Source organism: Xenopus laevis, chromosome 4L (genome assembly GCF_017654675.1).
Source record: "Xenopus laevis strain J_2021 chromosome 4L, Xenopus_laevis_v10.1, whole genome shotgun sequence".
NCBI classification, from domain to species: Eukaryota; Metazoa; Chordata; class Amphibia; order Anura; family Pipidae; genus Xenopus; species Xenopus laevis.
Window position 1 is genome coordinate 18121712 of NC_054377.1, and position 22521 is coordinate 18144232.

Below are 22521 nucleotides of genomic sequence, written 5' to 3' on the forward strand. Positions count from 1 at the left end.
TTTATTTTAATCCAGAAATAACTAGGTGTCAGATAGTGTGATGTCATAAAAAAGACATCTCCCCCCCCAAAAAAAGTGTAAAATTTGGTGTCAAATTAATTATATAGATGAAGATGCAGTGATGAGACTAAAAATGAGATTTCTCATTTGCATGCATTTCTGCAATGTAAATGCACTGAGGTGCAATTAATTAAGGTGTGTACATAAGGTTTGCACTTCAATGGACTTAGTGAAGCTGGCAATACACAAGCCCATACAAGCTGCTGATCCAGACCACATTGGAAGTTCATCAGCCCGTGTGTGGCGCCTCTGTATGGCACCCTTGGAGGACCTGCCTGTGATCTGATTATTGGTCAATTCCAAGTTGGGGATTTAACAACTTTGGAGTCTTTGCTTTAAGAACAAAAATTCTGTAGACGACTTCTTGCCTTTTCTGATTGGGTACACACTTTTATATTAATAATAATGATTTCATGGCTGGTCAAAATCAGTTAAAGACATGCCTATTAGTGTCAACTGTTTTCACAAATTCTATTTTTCACCGTTTAAACATTAACAAATGTACTGCACACCCACATTTGGTGCAGCAATTTGTGTAACTAATTACTAATTATGTAATGAATTACTTTACAATTTACGATGAGCAAAAGTCATTTGTTGTTTCACAATGCAGTTCATGTAGGCTGGAGTCAGACAAATGACTTTTTGTGGCCTTTAAATGCCACTAGAAATTCCAAAATACTTGGTAGGGCTTTTCGGGGGAACTCAGACGACTGTCTGTCCTTCACTAGACAGCCCTTCATTTAAAGGAACAGTCCGGTGTAAAAATAAAAACTGGGTAAATAGATAGGCTGACATAAGGTCATAATATATAGGCTGATATATAGGCAAAATAAAAAAATGTTTCTAATATAGTTAGTTAGCCAAAAATGTAAATGTATAAAGGCTGGAGTGACTGGATGTCTAACATAATAGCCAGAACACTACTTCATGCTTTGCAGCTCTCTGGGTTTCCACTGATTGGTTACCAGCCAGTGTCCAATCAGTTACTTGAGGGGAGTCACATGGGTCATAACTGTTGCTTGTGAATCTGAGCTGCATGTGAAGGATAAATTGCAAACTCACTGAACAGTTATGCCCCATGTGACCCCTTTAAAGTTACTGACTAACTCAGAGTTAGAGAGCTGAAAAGCAGGAAGTAGTGTTCTGGCTATTATGTTACACATCCAGTCACTCCAGCCTTTATACATTACATTTTTCTCTAACTAACTATATTAAAAACATTTTTATCTTGCACAGCCTATCTATTTACCCAGCTGTATTTTTACACTGGGTAAAAATAACACTATCTGACTTTAAACAGAAATAAATATTCCACATATAACCGATTCCACATATTGAAAGGAAACCATGATAGTCTGTCTCTGTGCTCACTGGAACCACTTCCCCACCCACCTTAGGCTCACAGTGTCATGCAGTCCTCCCCTCACCTTGTCCAATTGTATGATGGATCCTGGGAATTGCAGTTTCTCTTGATGGACTTCAAGTCCCTTTACAATGGAACAAGGTGAAGGAAGGGTTGCATTACACAATGAGCTGGTGATCCAGGGGGATGTATTCATGTCACTCATCACCAGCTCCCTATTAAAGCAGCACTGTCAGATAAAGAAAGTTCTACATTCAGAGCAAGGCACAAAGAGTGCTTTCTGCACTCCATTCTGTAAGCCTTTGGGGACAATCTGTGGAGCAAAATGCAAAAAAGCCGAGCACTCCAGCGACATCAGAGAGAGAGAACAGGTCGGGTAAATGTATATACAGAACAAATGCTCATTAGGTCTGGCTATGTATGGATCAGAGGTGGGCAGGTTAGGGTTGGGTACTGGTTGACAAGATTTTAACCCACACCTCAATAATCAGCAATTTCACCCAACTGTACTCTTGACATACTGCATTTAGGACCTGGGGGGTTGGTGCATGGATGACATGTGGTTACAGATTTGCCTTAAATGGTCTTTTTAAAAATCATCATGGAATAATTTATTTATGGTCTAAAAAATGATCTCCCCAGTAGGGAAACTCTTTAAATGCATTTTCTTTTAAATATATGTTCAGAAAAACATACTGGAACAAGTTGTTCTGAACTGCAATCCTTGTGTATGTGCACATCTGAGTTGATTTACATTAGCAGGAGCAGCAATGATTGCTTGGATCTGGTAATCCCTTGAAAAATTGTGACCTGTTAAGGCAATGACTAACTAATTAAACATGATCTTCATTCGCACACAGCCAGACATATGGGCACCAGCATGCCAATTAAAAGGCGGAATTCAGATATGAGACAGTTGAATGTATTAATTTATTCAGAGGTGCTTTCCTCTGTGATCCGCGTTTTCCTCTGCTCCATAAATATGTGAATGAGTTACAATTTTGCTGAACCCAATAAAAAGAGTTACAGTTCTCTTTTCTTACCCCTTTGATCTGTGTTTTAAGTATTTGATTCCTCCCTTTGATAGAAACCCTGCCACTACATGTTAACCATCACTTCTTTAGTTTACATGGGTATTCTATGGTGCTTCAGCTTGTGTTATACATTTCTATCATCTATCTATCTATCTATCTATCTATCTGTCTGTCTGTCTGTCTGTCTGTCTGTCTGTCTGTCTGTCTGTCTGTCTGTCTATCTATCTATCTATCTATCTATCATCTATCTATTTATTATCTATCCATCTATCTATCTATCTATCTATCTATCTATCTATCTATCTATCTATCTATCATCTATCTATTTATTATCTATCTGTTGATGTTTCGGTCGTACACTGAGGACCTTTCTCAAGACTTCCTCTATGTGGGACTGAAGCATCAACTTACACCATTAAATTTTTGCACATAAATTAAGTCACATGAGTGCTCTGCGTCTTCCATACTGATATTACTTTTTTGCAGCATCACCTGGGCTTTTTGACTTTGTTGGGGCGAGTGCACTGCTTTTCAGACTCAAATATATACAGGGATGGGATCCGTTATCAGGAAACCCGTTATCTAGAAAGTCCTGAATTACGCAACTGCAGTCTCCCATTGACTCCATTTTATCCAAATAATCCAAATAATTAAAAATGATTCCCTTTTTCTCAGTAATAATAAAACAGTAGCCTGTATTTGATCCAAACTAAGATATAATTAACCCTTATTGAAGCACAACCAGCCTATTGGGTTTATTTAATGTTTTTATGATTTTCTACTAGATTTAAGTTCTGAAGATCCAAATTACAGAAAGATCTGTTATCCAGAATGCCCCAGGTCCCTAGCATTCTGGATAATAGGTCCCATACCTGTATATATATATATTTCTATATATTGCAAGCAATGCAGTACCAGTGGGGCTCACCTAGGAATGTCATTGTAGAAGATACTTAATACTTCTCTTATCAGTTGCCAAGAGTGCAGTTACTTGGGGGGCACAATCAGAAAAAAATGGCTCTATGGTCACTGCTGGTCTAGCACTCCTGGCAGTCCTGTCTTGCTTGTTTTGGAAAGGGGCAATGGAAGCAGTCAGCCGCGGGGGACAGGGCATGGATATTGTTGGTGATGTGGGGGAGGTGCTTGTGAGAGCCATGACTAGTGGTAGCCAAGGCTTTTCTTGGGTGCACGGCATGACCCATATCCCCTTGTTCACCCAAGTTTTGTAATGAAATGAGTAACATGACTGGGAATAATACAAAGCCTATTGTCCTATTAGGTAAAAACATCTTAAATCATTCTTAGTTAGGTTAAACTTACTGCCAACTGCAATCACCGCTCCTATAGTATTTTCCGGGTACTTCCCCTTTAAGGCAAATTGAACTGAAAGCACTAACAGAGATGAAAAAATAGGTTAATTAAAGATTCCATCGGATGTGAGGGACTATTTGAGTCTTCGCTGGACCCTTTTTTTCACCTCCTTGAGTGTTTCCAGTTCGTAAAACTATATATTCTCGGATGCACTGAACCCACTATTTTGGGATTTGGCTGAATCACAAATCCTTTGTAAAAGATGCAGTCAAATATCGAACTGAAATTAGGGCAAGGAAGGGCCAAATAAAACTGCAGGGAAAAAAATGTTTTACTTCCTTGTTTGTGTGATAAAAAGTCACATGATTTTAAGGATTCAGATTTGGTTCGGTCAGGTGATTTGGATTCAGCCAAATCCAAATCCATCTGAAAAAAGGCAGAATCCTGAGTGTATATATATATATATAAAGCCAGTGGTGCAAGTTCAATGGCATTATGATACTTTAATGGAGGATCAGCACTCACTGTTGTTTGTGAATAAATTGATTTATTATTTGACATCCTTGAGAAAGTACCGAAATGTCAGATAAGATGTAAAAAATCAATTTATTCACAAACAACAGTGAGTGCTGATCCTATATACATGGTATATATATATATCTGTTATCCAGAATTCTTGGAACCTGGGGGTTTTCAGATAACGGATCTTTCCATGATTTGAATCTTTATACCTTGAGTCTACTAGAAAATCATGTAAACATTAAATAAACCTAATTGGCTGGCTTTGCTTCCAATGACGATTTAAGTACAAGGTACTGTTTTATTATTACAGAGAAAGAGGAAGTTATTTTAAAGATCTGGATTATTTGTCTCTATGGGAGACAGCCTTTCCATAATTCGGAGCTTTCAGAATACCCGCTTTCTGGATAACAGATCCCATACCTGTATATATTTATAGATATATATATATATATATATAGTGGCTAGAATAGTCAATCTTTACAATGTGAGGCATTTCCACTAAAGCACAAAGACAAAAATAGTTGACTATTCCCTGGCTAGAATGAATCATAGGCAGGGTTGAACTGAGGCAGCGGGACACTTGGAAAAACCCCAGTGGGCTCCGAAGCCCCCCACCGGAAATGCATGTGTTGTCGCTCCACCCAGCAGGGGAATGGTGGTGGCATTTCTTTGAGCTGGATCTTGAGACTGGGGTGAGGGGGGTCTAGACAGAAGAATCAGGACATGTTTGTCAGCTGATGCCACGGTTATCTACTGGTGACCAGTCATGCATTCCTTCCTCAGGCTGCTTAACTCCAGACTGTGCCAATTCATAGCACACCAACAATCTGCTATTTATCAAACAGTGAGTCATCTGGCGCTTAGCATTTAGACGGTCACATGATGTGACAATATCTGCACTGTGTTCTTCTTCTTTTTAATTACGCTTGTCTTCCAAGAAAATTCTTGAAGAAAGACAAAAGAGAGTAAATCATAGACATTTTTTGACCTTTTACAGAAGGGCTAACAGAATAACAGGTTTAAGATGCCTTGGGAGTTAAAATAAAAGCAGTAAATCAAAATTTTGCTCCGAAAAGCTCAGTTTCTTCCTTTTATTTAATTTAGATATTTTCATTTGGTATCTAACGCAAGAGTATTTCACTATGATATACACATAGAATGGATTGATCTGAAATAGAATCAGTTGGGGAAGAGCAAAACGAATGGACTTAATTAGTCCTTGAAACTGAATAACTTTTTGAGCAATACCATTATAGATAGACACTGTGGGTTCATATATCCATACGTGTAGCTAAAACTGAGCATAACAAATGTGATTTAAGGACAGTGGTGATATAGACCATATCCCTCCCCTGAAAATAAGGGGGGGGGGGTGTTGTGAACAATTAGTACAACAGAGAGAATGTTTTTGGATTAGAATATTGCAAACTATGAAACCCAAGGGACTCTGAACTCTCTCCTTTTGTTATAATGCTTTCTAGATAGCCCTAGATACGTTTTTTGGTTGGTTGTCAAAACTTTATAATTCAAGCCCCCCTATAAGGTGTGTGGCCAGGGCCCCGTTTGCATATGAAATGGGTTGAGATATAGGAAGACCTTTGTCATTCAAGAATATCTAGGACAGAAAATACAAATGCAACCCAAATCTAACCCTAACTGACCTTCAAGCAGGGTTTTTAATGTGCATCTAGGAGTGAAATTAGCCATTCTCCCAAGCTCCCATCCTAATTGGACTTCAGCTTGAGCCCCTGCTCCAAGTCCCTTAAGGGGGACCTGCCCTGCCCCATACTTTAGGAATCATTGCCTTACACAGTTCAATAAATACAGCATTATTTTCAGAATAGAAGCAAATCAATTCTATGCTTGGTATTTACAAAGTAGGTTACATAGCAGACTTAAGGAGGGGATTCAGAAATATCTCCACCATAAGATAAGGTGAAAGGCACAGTCTAATTAAGGATAGAAAAACACTAGACTTTAAAGGAGAACTAAACCCTAAAAATGAACGTGACTAAAAATGTTATATTTTATATACTGAACTTATTGCACCAGCCTAAAGTTTCAGCTTGTCAATAGCAGCAATGATCCAGGACTTCAAACTTGTCACAGGGGGTCACCATCTTGGAAAGTGTCTGTGACACTCACATGCTCAGTGGGCTCTGAGCAGCTGTTGAGAAGCTAAGCTCAGGGGTCGTCACTAATTATCCAGCAGAATATAAACTGTATATATATATTTATAAAATATAATATAAACTGATGCTACAGGGCTGATTATTAAATTCTAATGCTAATTGCACTGGTTTCTGTGCTGCCATGTATTAATTATCTGTATTAATTACTAATCAGCCTTATATTGTGACATTTCTATTCTATGTGTACTGTATATTGTGAGTGGGCCCCTAAGCTCAGTAAGTGACAGCAGCACAGAGCATGTGCAGTGAATCAGCAGAAAAGAAGATGGGGAGCTACTGGGGCATCTTTGGAGACACAGATCTTTACTGCTAAAGGACTATGGTTGCCTTGGGCTGGTACAGAAGCCCAAAACATAATGTACAACATTTCTAGCTTCTTCTTTAGTTACGCTTTACTTCTCCTTTAATTGTCAGGAAGGCACAGGACAAATAATAAAAATGACAAATATTACATGTATTCTGGGTTCAGGCCATCCTTTTTCAACCCAACATTTGGTCAAGACCCTTGAGCTCATGACAAGGTCACAAATATATATAAACAAGCAAAAGAGTATTAAAGACATTACAATAGCATTTATCCTGATTGTCCCCTTTCACTGTAAATTGCACAGAGATTTGTGTCCTTTCTGGAACACTTTTAAAAAAAAGTAAATTAAAAGTAAATTCTCAAAAATTATTAGCTTTTATATGGCACAGAACTATTTATAATCTACCCTCGAGGACACTAGGAAACGTGACTCCAGAAGATCTATTTAATGTCTGAATAGTTCCCAAGCACCTCTGTACACACTGGAGTAATTAGTCCCTGGTGGAATGAGTGTTGAGTTCAGGACAGGGTCAAAATATCAACCTCATCTCATTTAAAATGGTTTAAAAGGGATCTATTCAACTTTTTATGCGATTGCCCACAAAAACAAGGGTTTTTAGTAACAAGACTAGAAGCCATAAGGCATATTGTAACAGTCACTGCTTTAACTATTGTAGGACTGGGCCTCCTAATGTTAATGGGAGTTCCTCAAGTATTGTGGCACTGACCCTTCTGAAGTTTCTGTAGTATTTGTTGATAATGGGAGATCCTCTGCTACTCTTGCACTGACCCTTCTAAAGTTCCAGTAGTATCCAAGGCTCATGGGAGATCCTCTGCTACTCTGGCACTGACCCTTCTAAAGTTCCATTAGTATCCAAGGCTCATGGGAGATCCTCCGCTACTCTTGCACTGACCAGCAAATACAATGAGAACTCGCTTGGTTTACACCATTTTGCACCACCAGTCCAGTATCTCCAACAATGCACCTCATTGTGCTGGAGGCATAAATACTGAAAGTAAGTTGTATATTTTTCACACGGTATTTAATGATTTGATTATTTTTTTTACCATGTTTCATTTTGCAAAACTCCTGATTTACACAATTCTATTTTTTAGTATTATTTCCCTTTATCTCACATCACAAACACATGAACGCATGCAAGCTCCAAACTCACAGAACTTTAGCCTAGAGAAATGCACATTCCAGCACAGTTAATGTGATTAATGGAAAATTCATTCATCACATTTTCACAAAAATGTTAAACACGTTGAACGCTAAAATGTATATTATTATTCAGAAACCATATATTATTCAGAAACCATTTTTTTTTTCTTTGTTTTTTTTACTGCCCAGTGTAAATCAGAGGGAAGTGTAACCCTATCTTAGCCCGGAATTCTAGCTTAGCTGGTAAAAGCCCTGGTTACATTAGACCCTCTCTGTCAGCTGGGCAATTGCAATGTTGTGTGGACAAAGGGAGTGGTGTTGTGAAACTACATCTCTTAGCTGCACAAATCAGATTTTTAGAAGACCAGAGGTTATTAAAGTGAAATAGGTTTATTTAGCATACAAGGATAACTACTCATATAGTATCAATGTTATTATGGAGGTAAAGTAATTGAAGCAATATTCAAGTACAGCGCTGAATACTGTCACCACAGTGGAGATGGCCTGGTAGGCTTAAGGTACATGAAATAGCAGCTAGTGGTCTGGATCCCTGTCAGCAGAAACCTCAGGGAGTAGATTTTAGCCTGACTCTTTGTCCATAACTGTGGTCCCTTTACTTTAATACCTTGGGACAGCTACCTCCAGCTATCAGTCCTACATTGGAGCTCAGTGCTGCTCTTTCTAGCTAATTCCTAACTTACATTCCCATAGTGTCTATAACAGAGCTAGTTTTTTTTGCTAGTAACCTAGTTCACATTCACAGTGTCTCTTATCCTCCTCTTCAGTAAAGGGGTTGGTCATTTATTTAGGGTATTCTTCATATAGGACAGTATCTAGCAGAATTAAGTTGAAGGCAACAGGACATTTAGAGCTCTTCTTGAAAACATTTTACCACTCATCCGATCAAGATGAAGCCACTCGGATAAGTAGTGAAACTTTTTCAAGAAAATCTCTAAATGTCCAATTGCCTTTGACTTAATTTTACTAGATACTGTACATCATGACCTGGATAAAACAGAATCTTCATAGACTTCTTAATGGGACATTGTTGTCCCAGGCTACCCATCAGTCATCTATCAGAAGATGGAGGCCATAGAGGAAGAGACCTGGGTTCTCAGTTACTATATTAAAACTAAAAAGGTACATCTCTGGGCCAATAGAGGGATAACTTCAGACGACTTCGGAAAATGAAGTGCTCCAAGGGCCATCCCACCGGCAATTTTTATTCTAGCCAAGGGGAATGCAGTTTGGGGAGATTAGTTACACCGAAGAAGAGGAGATTTGTCGCCGGGAGACTAATCTCCCTGAATCTGACCATGTGTCTCTGCCCTTAGAAATAGAGGGGAATTGTCTAATAGGGGATGGACCAAGCCATAGGGAATTTTACCTTATGGATAACTAAAGTAGGATGAAACCCTCAAGTAATTTGGGGCATTTTTCGAACATGTTCCAAGTTATTTGTCTCTGTGGCTCTTTATTATAAGGGGGCTGTAGATGTGAAATGACAATAAGTACAAATGGCAGTTGGTCATAGCTAATAGTGTCACCCCAATGATATATATTCTTATAGCCACCCAGAGGTGCAGTAATGAGGAGTGTCAGCAGCACAGGTACAGTGTAATCAGTATAGGATCTGTTATCCAGAATTTTGAATCTGATATCCAGACTCTGAATTAAACGCCATGTCCCACATAGTCCATAGAGTCCACTCCTCATTCAAGATCGGACAGTATATATATTCTTTATTTGATTCTCAGAATAACATTCAGGAGTCAGCATTTTAATATACAGGTATGGGACCTATTATCCAGAATGCTTGGGACCTGGGGTTTTCCGGATAATGGATCTTTCTGTAATTTGGATCTTCATAGCTTAAGTCTATTAGAAAATTATGTAAACATTGAATAAATCCAATAGTCTGGTTTTGCATCCAATAAGGATTAATTATATTTTAGTTGGGATCAAGTACAAGCTACTGTTTTATTATTACAGAGAAAAGGGAAATCGTTTTTTTTTAAATTGGGATTATTTCATTATAATGGAGTCTATAGGAGACAGACATTCCGTAATTCGGAGCTTTTTGGCTAACAGGTTTCTGGATAATGCATCCCAAACCTGTACTCACAAAAACAATTCTGCTACCAACCATATATATATATATATATATTCTAATCATTATATCATCTGAGCGAGTAGTGAATGTGTCAGGCAGTAATGACTGATGAACACAAAATATAAGGAGTGTCACGTTTGTGAATCAGAACAGAAGGGTGAAGCTATGACAGATGAGGACGATGAAATATGCAGTTACGCTCATTTGCTTATTTAATTAATTAAATGTTAAATTGGCTTTTTGTAAGGAATTAGCGTTAATCAGAAACAGGGGCAGATCATAAATCTACACTTATTACTTTTATTCTCTTGTTTCGGGAGAGATGATTATATTTCTCTACAAATTAGATCAATTCTTCTTGCAGAAAATAAACCATAGGGCCTATTTACTCACATTCAGATTTGAATTTTTCTACAAACATTTTTTTTTATTTCTCTAAAACTCTAAAAATTCGAGATTGATAAAGTGTAAAACCCACAAATAACTATTACAAAACTTTGGTGAGTAATAGCAGTCGAGGTCCCATAGAAGTCAATGGGAGCTGTGCTGATCCAAGTGGGCCCAGACCTCTCCAAGTATTATGCTGGGGTGCCTATATAATTAAATACTGTTTTAATGAGGGGTACAGGGCCCACCCATGCGCATGACATCACTTGTATATGTTGGGTGGCACCAGCCCTAAATACAGTCCTGGCCATAAGGGTTCAATGTAGAGTCCTGCAGCGGGTCGGGTACCAGCGTGAACCCACGGGTTATCCGCAAAAAGCTGCGGTACCCTGCGGGTAGAAGTTCCAGGGGCGGGTATAGACGCAGTTCTGTGGTTCTGCGGGTTGCGGGCCAGGCCGCGGGTCTTCTCAATATCGATATTTTTTTTCTGATCACGGCTACTTCCGATGATGTCACTTCGAGTTTACAATGACAGCACTTTCTGATTCTTGATGGTCAGCAGGTCGCGGGTCTGGGTTGCGGATAAGGTACTTGAGGGTCGGGTATCGGGTCCAAGCGGGTAAGAATGCGGGTTGCGGGTCCGAGTTGCAGGTTGTGGGTATGGGTTGGGTACTGGTTCCAAAAAATGGACCAGTGCAGGACTGTATGCCTACAATAAGCACTGCTCTGCCTGTGAGAAATAGCTGGGGGTCATGCAAGAGATGTTTCCTTTATGCAGAGTCCGGCTTTTACATAAACATGATTATGATTGATGATTAAAATGATTTGTTGGTAACCATAATCCTAAACTCTGCAAGGCAAAAGTACAAACAGATTTAAGGATTAGCCCACATAACTGCAGCCTGCTGACTGTAATCCTTTGTTTTTTTCTATGGGACTCTGAACTCATGCTCTGGATATGTAAAAACCAAACAATTCTGTTCAGACATCGATTTACTTACATAATTACGTACAGTAACACAGTAGCTGAGGTTGCAAAAATAATTGCATTTTCCCAGACAACCATTTGCTCAAAACACCCAACCTATCATTTATTAAATCCAGAGGAAAGCCTGTGAAATGGTCTCCGATTGGCAACTCCTTCCTGACTCAAATAAAGCAACAAGGGTAGGACTACACAGACGTTTTCGATGCGATCCGACGCACTGCGACAAAATGGCAGTGTCAAATCGCATGCAACGGAAATAAGGTAAGTGAATGCATTGTCGAATGAAGTTGCATCGTTGATCCACGCTGCGTCTGCATCCGACAGTCATGTTGCGTTGGATCAATGCTGCGACTTCATCTGACATTTCTATCTCTTACCTTATTTCCGTTGCATGCGATTTGATGTAGGCGTTTTGTCGCAGCATGTCGGATCGCGCCAAAAACGTCTGTATAGTCCTATCCTAAGACCAGCACCTAAAGCATTTCGCTAAAAATATTAATGGCAAGAACCCAGCGCCGGATTCGCTGGGCGGGCGCCCAGCGTGCGAGCACCGGAGCACTGGGGAACACAGGCTACCCACAGAGCGGCTGGGCGGCATGCCGCCCCCAAAAATGTGCCGCCCTAGGCCCGGGCCTATGTGGCCTCGCCACAAATCCGGGCCTGCAAGAACCATGTATTTATTCTCATGCTATAAAGGATTCCATCCTTTCTTCAATGGATCTAATGGATCTGCCAATACAACTTCATGAGGGTGAGAAGTCCACAACTTTACAGCTTAAAAGGAAACCTTCTTCTGTCTACCATAAAGCCATGCCTCTAAGTGAAGGACTATAAAGCCATGCCTCTAAGTGAAGGACTATAAAGCCATGCCTCTAAGTGAAAGAATACTCATTACCACAATAGAGTTAGGCAGAAGAAATACCAGCGTGACATCATTTTGGGAAAAGAGGTTTTATTGTAGTTATATTAACCAAATTCAATGAACTAACACCAACAGTTTCTCTTTTCTCCTCTTGCTTTCTATGTAATAAGTAATGGACTGGTACTGATACGATGGCACTGGGACACAGACTTTGCTGTGTGTGCCAAAGCTCCTTGGCCCTGCTTTAGTAATCAGAAGTTGAAGCCAGAAGAGCAGTGCTGGGCCAAACCAGAATGGGTTTCATAGGCCCAGTGGATGAGGGATGGAGATTATGTACAGGGGTCCCTAAATAAGGTAAGCATACAGAAATGGTATGTGTCTAACCTTCCTCCTAGGGTTTCCACCTTTTCTGGAAAAAATGCCAGCCCTGCTACATTTTTATCTTTCTACTTTATAATTAAAATTGGCATCAAACATGAGTTTTACCAGCCAGGTGGTAACACTAGTTGGGTCCTAGGTACGTGTCTTTACACCTAGTTCTGGCTCTGCAGATGAAGCAATTGCCTAGAGCACAACAGGTGGTGCTAGACACATATCTTTTCTGCACACCTACCCCTTGTTCAAGCCCTTCTCCCAGCTATCCCCACTCATCTTGCCTTGTGGCCCAGCACAGCACTAGTTCACTTGCCTTAAGGCCCCCATACATGGGTCGGTAAAAGTTGGAGTGGACAGCTTATTTGCCCGTGTGTGGGGCCATCCAACAGGCATCCCCTATCGATATCTGGGCGAAAGTTGGGCAGTTGTCGATCGGGCAGGGTAAAAAATCCCGTTGGATCACGGCCGCATCTGTTCGTTGATGCGGTCCTGCAATCTGACCACTTGTATAGCCTCCATTCATTGGGCCCTATGGGTCATGCTTACTATCACATAAATAAATAAATATGCGGATTGCTCACTCAGACTTAAAAATAAATCAAAATTTATTATATCAAACACTTACAAAATAGCAGAAAACCCGATGTGTTTCGACCACCATAGTGGTCTTCATCAGGGGCAAAAACACTTTTAGTACAAAAATAATAAAAAAGGCATTTTTGTACTAAAAGTGTTTTTGCCCCTGATGAAGACCACTATGGTGGTCGAAACGCGTCGGGTTTTCTGCTATGTTGTAAATGTTTGATATAATAAATTTTGATTTCTTTTAAAGTGTGTGCAATCCACATATTTATTTATTTATGTGACATTCATCAGGAGGCTTTGGCTGGGCGGCCCCCTTCGGATTGGCACCTCAGCAAATTTTTAGGGTGTGCACCTTCCAAATTATAGTTTGTCATGCTTACTTTCAGACATAGCATCAGAGTCAGTTTCGGTTCCCTCAATCAGCTGTTTTTGCAGGGAGAGCTCCATGTAGCGGACTATACCTGCCTCTGATGAATAGCAAGGTATGTTGAGATTCAGGGTTGGACCGAGCCGGTTCGGCATCAGGAAAAAGCCCGGTGGGCCCCAGCCTTCATGGGCCCTGCTGACCCAAGACCACTGCTAGCCACACAGCCCTGCTAGCCAGGATCTGCAGGCCCAGATGCACCACCTCACTCCCTGCTGGCCAGGATCTGCAGGGCCTCACACCCCACAATTACCAGGATCTGCAGGTCAAACCCCCATCCCCCAGCTGGGAGTTTACGAAGGGGGTGAGGGTGGTGGATACATGGTGTTGGCCACAGTGGACCCTGAACCCCCAGTCCGAAACTGCTGAGATTATGATTTGAAAAGAGATGATCATTCCCATCTCCATATTAGCAAACAGCTGGCTCCTGTCTGTGTTTTCACATGCGTGTGCTGCTAGTGAGTATCTGCCAGCAGATGGGAGAACATTTGCTAAATGCTCCCAGCTTGTGCCACATTCTTTCAAAATGCAGCAAAACGCGAGAGCTCTGTGTCAAATTAAACGTGATAAATTAAAAGGCTGCATTTGACTTCATACAAATATACAACTGCCAACTCCACAAATTTAAAATAACACTAAAATGCATTTAAAAGTCTTAAAGGACAACTAAACCCAACAAATTTTATTTAGCCCTAGTATAAGAGGCTTCTTGGTCCACATCAGCATTACCTTCAGTTCCTTGAACCTGATATTCCCCCATAGAACTTCACAATTTTTCCCCCTCTGACGCAAATTGGAGAGGCTTCAAATGGGGTTATTTGCCTTCCTCTGGATCAACTGGCAGTTAGGCAGGTTACATATAGACTAAAAAGGTTGAACTTAATGGATGTGTCTTTTTTCAACCTAACTTACTACGTTACTATGTTACTATGTTACAGAAGTGGCGTAGTCTGGCCCTGGTACTAAGACAGCAGGATCATGTCCAGAAAACCAAATAATGTTTGAAACATCAATTTGGGTGCCTAATCCATTGCACTTTATTTCTAAAAAAGTATGAGTTTCTTGATCAAACACAATTAACCAATAAAGCATAATAGTATGGTACATTTAAATGCATAGAAAACTCTTTAATTTCATGTTGCTGGACTTATAAGCAGAGGTGTTATAAGAAATACAAAAAGGTTCTGTTAGTACAAAGCTGGAGTAGGAAATCTGGGTGGTACTGCTGAGGCAGCCTGGTTCTTGTGCTGTAAAATTGCCTTTGAGTGGGAGATGATTTTGGCTGGCACCTTCCAAATGAGAGGAGGGGGAGTGGGAAGAAAAAGAGAGACAAAGAAATATGTACAAGCTGGTCTGGTCCTGTTGTTTAGAAGACTGTGAGTATATGGTGTAAATGTGATCCTGATTTAAAGAATTTTGTTTCTGCTTACATACGCAACACCCAAAGCCTCTAAAAGTGCCCAGAGTGGGTATGCTATTAACCATAAAGCAACTTTTGTTTTTCTTGCATAATGTAAATACATTCCAAGAACAGCAACTGCCCCCCCCCCATTTAAGGGAAAGTAAAGTCTAAAATAGAATAAGGCTAGAATTGCTGTATTTTGTATACTAAGACATAAACATGAAGTTACTGCACTACAAGCCTAATCAAACAAATGATTTATACTTTCAAAGTTGGCCACAGGGGGTCACTATCTTGTAACTTTGTTAAACATCTTTGCAAGACCAAGACTGTGCACATGCTCAGTGTGGTCTGGGCTGCTTAGGGATCGTCATAAATTATCAAAACAGGGAAACAGACAAAGCTGCTTGAGTTCTGCATGGCTGGTAAGTAAGGCTGGGCTCCCCCTGCTGTTCATAAGTATGATTGTTTCCCTGCAGAGCAGTTAGGGACCATCTGACAATTCCTATCCACAGCAGTAAATGAAGGGAGAATTTCACTGCATACAGTCAAGTTTTTTATAAAAAACGTTTTTTTTGTTTTTTTTAAACTAAAGTATATTGGAGATAGGTTTCTTTTTCATTAAAGAAAGTAAAGATGGGATTTTATTTTTTTGCCTTTATATGCCCTTTAAACGTTTGTCTTAGAACACAGAGAAGCACATTGGGGTTGGTGACACCATGTTTGGCTAAATCACATCAATTGCCCAGGTTCCCTGGCAATCACTGCTAAGCAGAGGCAAGCACTTTGGAAGCCAACGTTGTCCTGGTTTCCATTGCACGTGTACCTGGATGGCGATGATTTCTCAATTCACATAGTATGAAGGAGGCCACAAACATCCGCAGTACTGTGCTGCAACTTTTTATTCCAAATTCCACAGGATACAGCACAGTACTGAATTGTCAAATATTTGGCCTTTACGGTGTGACCTAACTAAGAAGGTGAGCCCACTAGATAAGAAGTTAAGGGACGTGCTGGGAAAACTTCATAAGGGCGATAATTTCTCATTGCTACAGCTGGCCACACACATTGAGATCCGCTCGTTTATCGAGGTCTCCAAACAAGCGAATCTGGCCACCTACACACATCTAGGTGCCAATGTGATCATGGCCAGAACTGGGGGTAGGCAGCCTAGGACACAACCATTGGGACAGTGGCACACTTTCAAGAGATTTTTGTTGTTGCAGCTTTCAACATAATTAATTTACTTGGCCCTCAAACAATGACTGTTTATTTTGGTGAGTATTTATTGTTGCCGCCAACCTCGAAACCCACGATTCACAACAAAGTAACATTCAAGAAGCAATAAGTACCAGATGATTGTTGGTCAAACTGATCTGTCGTGATTTATGTCTAATGTTTTGGGTGCTACATACACTACAAGACTTGGTGGCTGATCTGGGGGCTGTAGGAGAAGAGACACTGTTTGAAGCACTTGCCTAGGGAGCCAAAACACCCTGAGATGGCCCTCAATGTGGTCCTTGTTTAATTGGATTTTCAAACTTGTCCAATAGATGTGATTCTGACACCCGATACATGTGCCGTAAATTGCCAGTTTGGTCTGTAGGGGTTGAGTTGGGTGCTTGTAAGAGCCTGTGCCATAAGAAATCCCTTTATCCATGTCCCCTGCCACAGGGCTGGAACTAGAAGGCAGAGGAAGCACGTTCACTAGACCCATTTTTTGCCTATGTGTAACTCCGGGTTTCAGTGGTGGTTAAGCAAAGGAAGGGGTTGGAGGTGAATGGTTGCCTTGGGCACCTTACCTTTTGGCCCAGCAATGCCCTGCACTGACTTCCATTTACTGGGTCAAATCAAATATTCACCTTAGAGGTGGCTATACATCGAAAATCCACTCGTTTGGTGAGGTGGAAGGTATTGGGTTTATCCTAGGACCACATAATCCAATTACTATGACGGAGATAGAGGCTGATGTGGTCCTCACCCCAATGCGATTCCAAACCTGCCCGATCCACATCTGCTAGATGCCAGTTATTGGCTGGGTATGCCTGTCAGAGGGCCTAAAACATGACACTACAAGCTGCCAACTTGCTCCATTGGCAGCTTTTATGGCCACAATAAAGGCAGTGTCGGACTGGGATGCCAGTGGCCCATCAGAAAACCTTAGGCTGAGGGCCCACTTTCCACACTGTTGTACCTCACTCAGCCTCGTTATATTCAAAAAGGTGCATTTATCAAGGGTCGAATTTCGAATTCATGTGAGGTTTTTTTTTAAAAGTCCCATCAACTTCCTTGAATTCGAAATTCGACCAATCAAATGTTTTTCTAAAAATTACATTTTTAAAATGCTGGTGAATAGGATCACCGCAAACACTCGATTCAGGAAGATGTCAGAAAGACTGTAAACAACTCCAAATTGAACCCTGGACGTCTCCCATTGACTTAAACAGCAATTCGGCACTTTTTAGGTGGCCAATAATCGAATTTGAGTTCTTAAAGGGCCAGAGTAGGATAAATCTTGGAAATCGAATTGTTTGAAAAACTTGAATTTGAATCATTTCCGGGTTGAATTTGATAGTTTTGACCATAAAAAAACTAGAAAATATGAATTCAATTTTTCAATTTGACCCTTGATATATCTGCCCCTAGTGTCTTTTCTCTACCTACTGTATTCTATTATATTGTTAAGCCTCTTTGTTCCCATGAAAAAATAGGGAATGGCCATGAAATAGGCCAAATGTTTGAAGCAAGAGGCCCAATGACACCTGGGCCCACCGGGAGTTTTCCTGGTATCCCAGCGGGCCAGTCAGACACTGCATAAAGGGTACGTTTTGGTATGTTCTAGATTATGTGCTAATTATGTGCTAATTCTAAGCAACTCTTCAATCGGTCAAATCATTTATTTTTTATAGTTTTTTTTTAATTATTTGCCTTCTTCTGACTCTTTCCAGCTTTCATATGGGGGGTCACTGACCCCATATGACAAACAAATGCTCTGTGAGGCTACTCACTTTTCTGTTCAGGCCCTAACCTATTTCAGTCTCATATTCAAATCAATGCATGGTTGCTAGGGTAATTTGAACCCTAGCAACTGGTTTGGTGAAATTCCAAACTGGAGGGTTGCTGAAGAAAAAGCTAAATAACTCAGAATATCACTCTCTAGATCATACTAGAAGTTAAGTCAAAGGTGAACAGCAAATGTGTCCCAATGTGTTCCCTTATGAAATAAACATTATTAATTAATTAAACACACACAGTCTCTAATGCTTCTGGCACACAATTGCAGAGAAAATATCAATAACCACCAATATTGCCCTGGGGCAGTTTTTAACCCAATAATACTCGTGTCTATAGTGAAAGGATATTGGGGCAGTATTGGCCTTTCTCAGGGCACACCAAACAGTTGCTGAAATCATGTACAGGTCTGTTATCCAGAATGTTCAGGACCTGGGGTATTTTTCCGGGTAAAGGATCTTTCCGTAATTTGGATTGTCATACCTTAAGTCTACTAGAAAATTGTGTAAACATTAAATAAACCAATAAGAATTAGTTATATCTTAGTTTGGTATACTGTATATCCAGACAGTGCCCAACACTCATCCAGCTGGTGCACAGTCAGTTTCCTGACATCTACCGTAAATCAATGGATCAACACCCCTTTTGTAAGAACCGCAAAGTTTTATTCCCTCACTACATTCTATAGCACCTCTGCATCTGCCGTGAAACATCTGTACAGATATGGGACCTAGTATACAGAATGCTGGGCACCAAGAGTTTTCCGGATAAGGGATCTTTCCGTAATTTGGATCCCCATGCTTTACATCTACTTAAAAAAAAATCATTTAAAAGTTTTGCTTCCGACAAGGATTAATTATATCTTAGTTGGGATCAAGTACAAAGTACTGCTTTATTATAGAGAAAAATAAATCATTTTTAAAAATTAAAAATGATTGGCTTATAATGGAGTCTATGGGAGGTGGCCTTCCCGTAATTCAGAGCATTCTGCATAACAGGTTTTCTGATAACAGGTTCCATATCTGTACAATGAAGTGAGATAATTATCTATCTATCTATCTATCTATCTATCTATCTATCTATCTATCTATCTATCTATCTATCTATCTATCTATCTATCTATCTATCTATCGCTTTCTCTCTCTATCCCATCTATCTGTCTGTCTGTCTGTCTCTATCTATCTTTCATATTTAAATAGCATTCCAACCCATGATGGCATGGCATATTCAAAAGAGAGACTGACCTGTTTTGCCCACAGCACTTTGCCCCAGTACTACAATGCGCATAGTCCGTGCCGGGGAGAGGCTCCAGGATCTTCTGAGAGTGCGAGGCAGTGGGAAGTTAGAAGTCATGCTGTACTTGTACTTGTTGTGTCGATCTTGTCCTCAACGTTGTTATTTGGTGACAGTAAAAGGCAGGAGCGGGCTGCTCATTCTCCCCCTGTAGTGCTGCTGTGCTTTTGGCTTGGCAGAGAGTAAATACATGTCTGTGTTGCAGCCAACCTCTTTCTCCCTAAATCCAATGTTTCCTGCCTTCTTCACAATGTTACTCCCGCCTCCTATTCTCCTATGGCTGCTGAAGCAGAAAATGACAGGGGATGTAATGTAAGACTTTGTGGATGTGTGTATGAAAGCAGCAGCTGTGTCACCGGGTCAGCCTGAAGTGCTCTTTTTGTTCTTAACCCCCTAACTAGTTTATGCTTAACCTCCCTGGTGCCTGGGATGTCTGTGTCTTTTGAGACCTGATTAAGAAAATTAGGAGCTAGACATGTGGGGGGTCTCGGCACTGCAGGGACCTGAACTAAGGAGAAACAATTATGTGATTGCCAATTAAGGAGGTGGTTCACCTTTGAGTTAACTTTTAGGGTGAGGGCAGACGCTAAGATACGGGGAAATTTAGTCGCCGGAGGACTAATCTCCCCGAAAAGCCTTCCTGTTGGCTAGAATCGAAATCGTGGGCTGGATGGCACTCAGAGTGCTTTCTTTTCCAGTCGTCTCACAAGGAAACTTCGGGCGTCTTTGAAAAACTAAGCGCTATGGGTGCCATCCCGCGGGCAATTTAGACTTTACCCGGCGGGAAGGCTTTTCGGGGAGATTAGTCGTCTGAAGAACAGGCGATTTGTCGCCGTGCAACTAAATCTCCCCAAGTCTTAGTGTGTGTCCTTAACCTTAGTATGGGACTGGGAGGGAACGCCAGTTGCAGGCTGCCATGTTGTAATACACGCATGCGCATAAAATGAGCCTCATAAGCCGATGACACACGTATGCACACGAGTGACTCGTTATTAGGACTCATTATGAGAATGCATGTGCCTCAACATGGCCACCTACACCAGGAGCACCGTCCTAGAGCGGGCAGCCTAGCGCTGACAGGGGCAATTTTTTAAAAAGAAATCTAGTTTCGCCCAACCAGAGTGTGGAGGTCTCCTCACCTCTGGTGGGGTTAAAAAAAATTAGGGCGATCGGTAACCTTTAAAGCAATATTGCTCAATAAAACTCTGCAGGTTCCTTGGCTGGGGACCCGCCACCCAAATTTTTTTTATCATATTAGTCAAGCAAAATAAACTTAAAGTACATGATATAAATTATTTGAATCTTGTTTTTCAGTCTGGGAATACATAATTATAGCAAGTAGGCAGGAGCCATTTTGTGGACACTGTTATTAAGACAAGCCTTCCATCATCTCAGAATCTTGTTTGTGCACCAGAATGGGGGAATGTGGGGAGAGCAGCGATTTCTAGGAAGTGCTGAATGGAAAGTGAAAGTATATCTGTTATCCACTATTTAACCTGTGCCATATAGCCTTTGTTCAATTTCCTCCATTGCTACACAGCAGCTTGTTTATATGAACTATAGTAGTGTTTCTGAAGCAAACAACAGTTTTACCAGTGCAGGGCAACACTACATGATATTTTCATTACTTTAAAAGACTTTAATTTTTTTGTTGTTACTGCTCCTTTAAGGTTTTTGGTCAGTCGAATTCTCATTGGTGAATTGTTTTCCATGTGTAATTATTTTTGTCAATTTTGGGGGCACCACATAACGAAGTCAACAGAAGCACCACGAGGGGCCATGGAACCTGTCTTGACTGCACGGTGCCACTCACTGAATCACATTTTGGGTAATAATCACCTAAGCCTGCTTGCTTCCCACTCTAGATATACCAGACATGTCATCTCAGCCGTATTTTCCTTAAGTCACTGAATTACCAACCACCCTCCCCCTCACCTGGTCAGTACCAGGTCAATCAGTCACTATCAGCAATTTGCACATGAAACCTAACTTACCTTCTTTATTGAAACCAAAGTCCTCCTAACCTTATACTTTCCAAGTGGTACAAGCAGCACAGAAGGTGGAAGTGAAACAGCAGGTGAATTTGCACTTCTGTTTGTAATGGAGTCTACGGGCAGCTATACATTTAAGCGGCTGATTGGGCCCGGTTTGGCCCACAATGTTGGTGGCCAAGTTGAGCAAAGATCTGCTCGTTTAGTGACCTCGCCAAATGAATAGACTTTAACATGTAAAGGTGGCCATAGATGTAGATACGCTCGTTTGGCGACAGCAGATCTATACCTGATATACCCACATTGAAGTGGGCGATATCGGGCTGATCCGATCATGGGCCCTAGGGCCCAACAATCGGATCATAATGTATCCGATACAGGCGGATTGCAGAAGCGCATACACACAGATACGGCCACGATCCGACGGGATTTTTTAAACTGCTCTATCGAAATCTGGCTGACTTTCGGTCAGATATCGATTGGAGAAGCCCGTCGGATGGCCCCGCACACCTCTGTCTGTCTGCAGCTTTTATTGGCCTGTGTATGGGGGCCTTAAGCCAAGCTTTATTCTAACCTATCTGAACCGGCAACCAATCATGCATTTCCTTTTATTGCTGTAGCTGCAGTAGACTGACTGACGGTAGTTGCTGATTGGCTGCTACAATTTACCACCACTTTGCACCCATGGTCCATTGAGCCCTAAAGGCACCTATATATTTCATCATTTTATACAGTAGTGAACAGAAACTCCGCAACGGTACCCTGTGATCAGTACTGGATCTGCTTCAACAATTATTTTAAAATAATATCCTTTTGAGTGGTGACTATGATCAGGCCACAAGTGTTTCCAGATGTAACTATTATTATTATTAAGTCACTGCGAGGGTGGCAAATGATACGTGACATAGAAGTCGAAAACATGCTGAATGGGCTGATAAGGGCTTGGAAAGAACACAGCGAGTCAGGGGACACTATATCTATTGCCTAAAAATAGAGTAGAAAGTGGAAAATAGCTTTGTCCCTATGCCAAAGACCCTTCTCTAAGTGGCAAATCAGGAGTCACTAAATTTAATTTGCTCTTCTGCATGCATGTGTTTCTCTTTTATAGGGATGCATGTATTGGGGCTCATTT

At 40.9% G+C, this 22521-nt stretch overlaps 1 protein-coding gene across 1 annotated transcript in view; it reads right to left on the minus strand.

Moving 5' to 3' along the window:
* Nucleotides 1–19819, minus strand: part of LOC108713844 (ras-related and estrogen-regulated growth inhibitor) — a 31417-nt gene extending 11598 nt beyond the window's left edge. Inside the window, exon 1 of the mRNA XM_018257514.2 lies at nt 19350–19819. Within this exon, the coding sequence (XP_018113003.1) occupies nt 19350–19458 (109 nt within the window). The 5' untranslated portion in view covers nt 19459–19819. The remainder of the gene's footprint in view (nt 1–19349) is intronic.
* Nucleotides 19820–22521: the final 2702 nt, after the last annotated feature.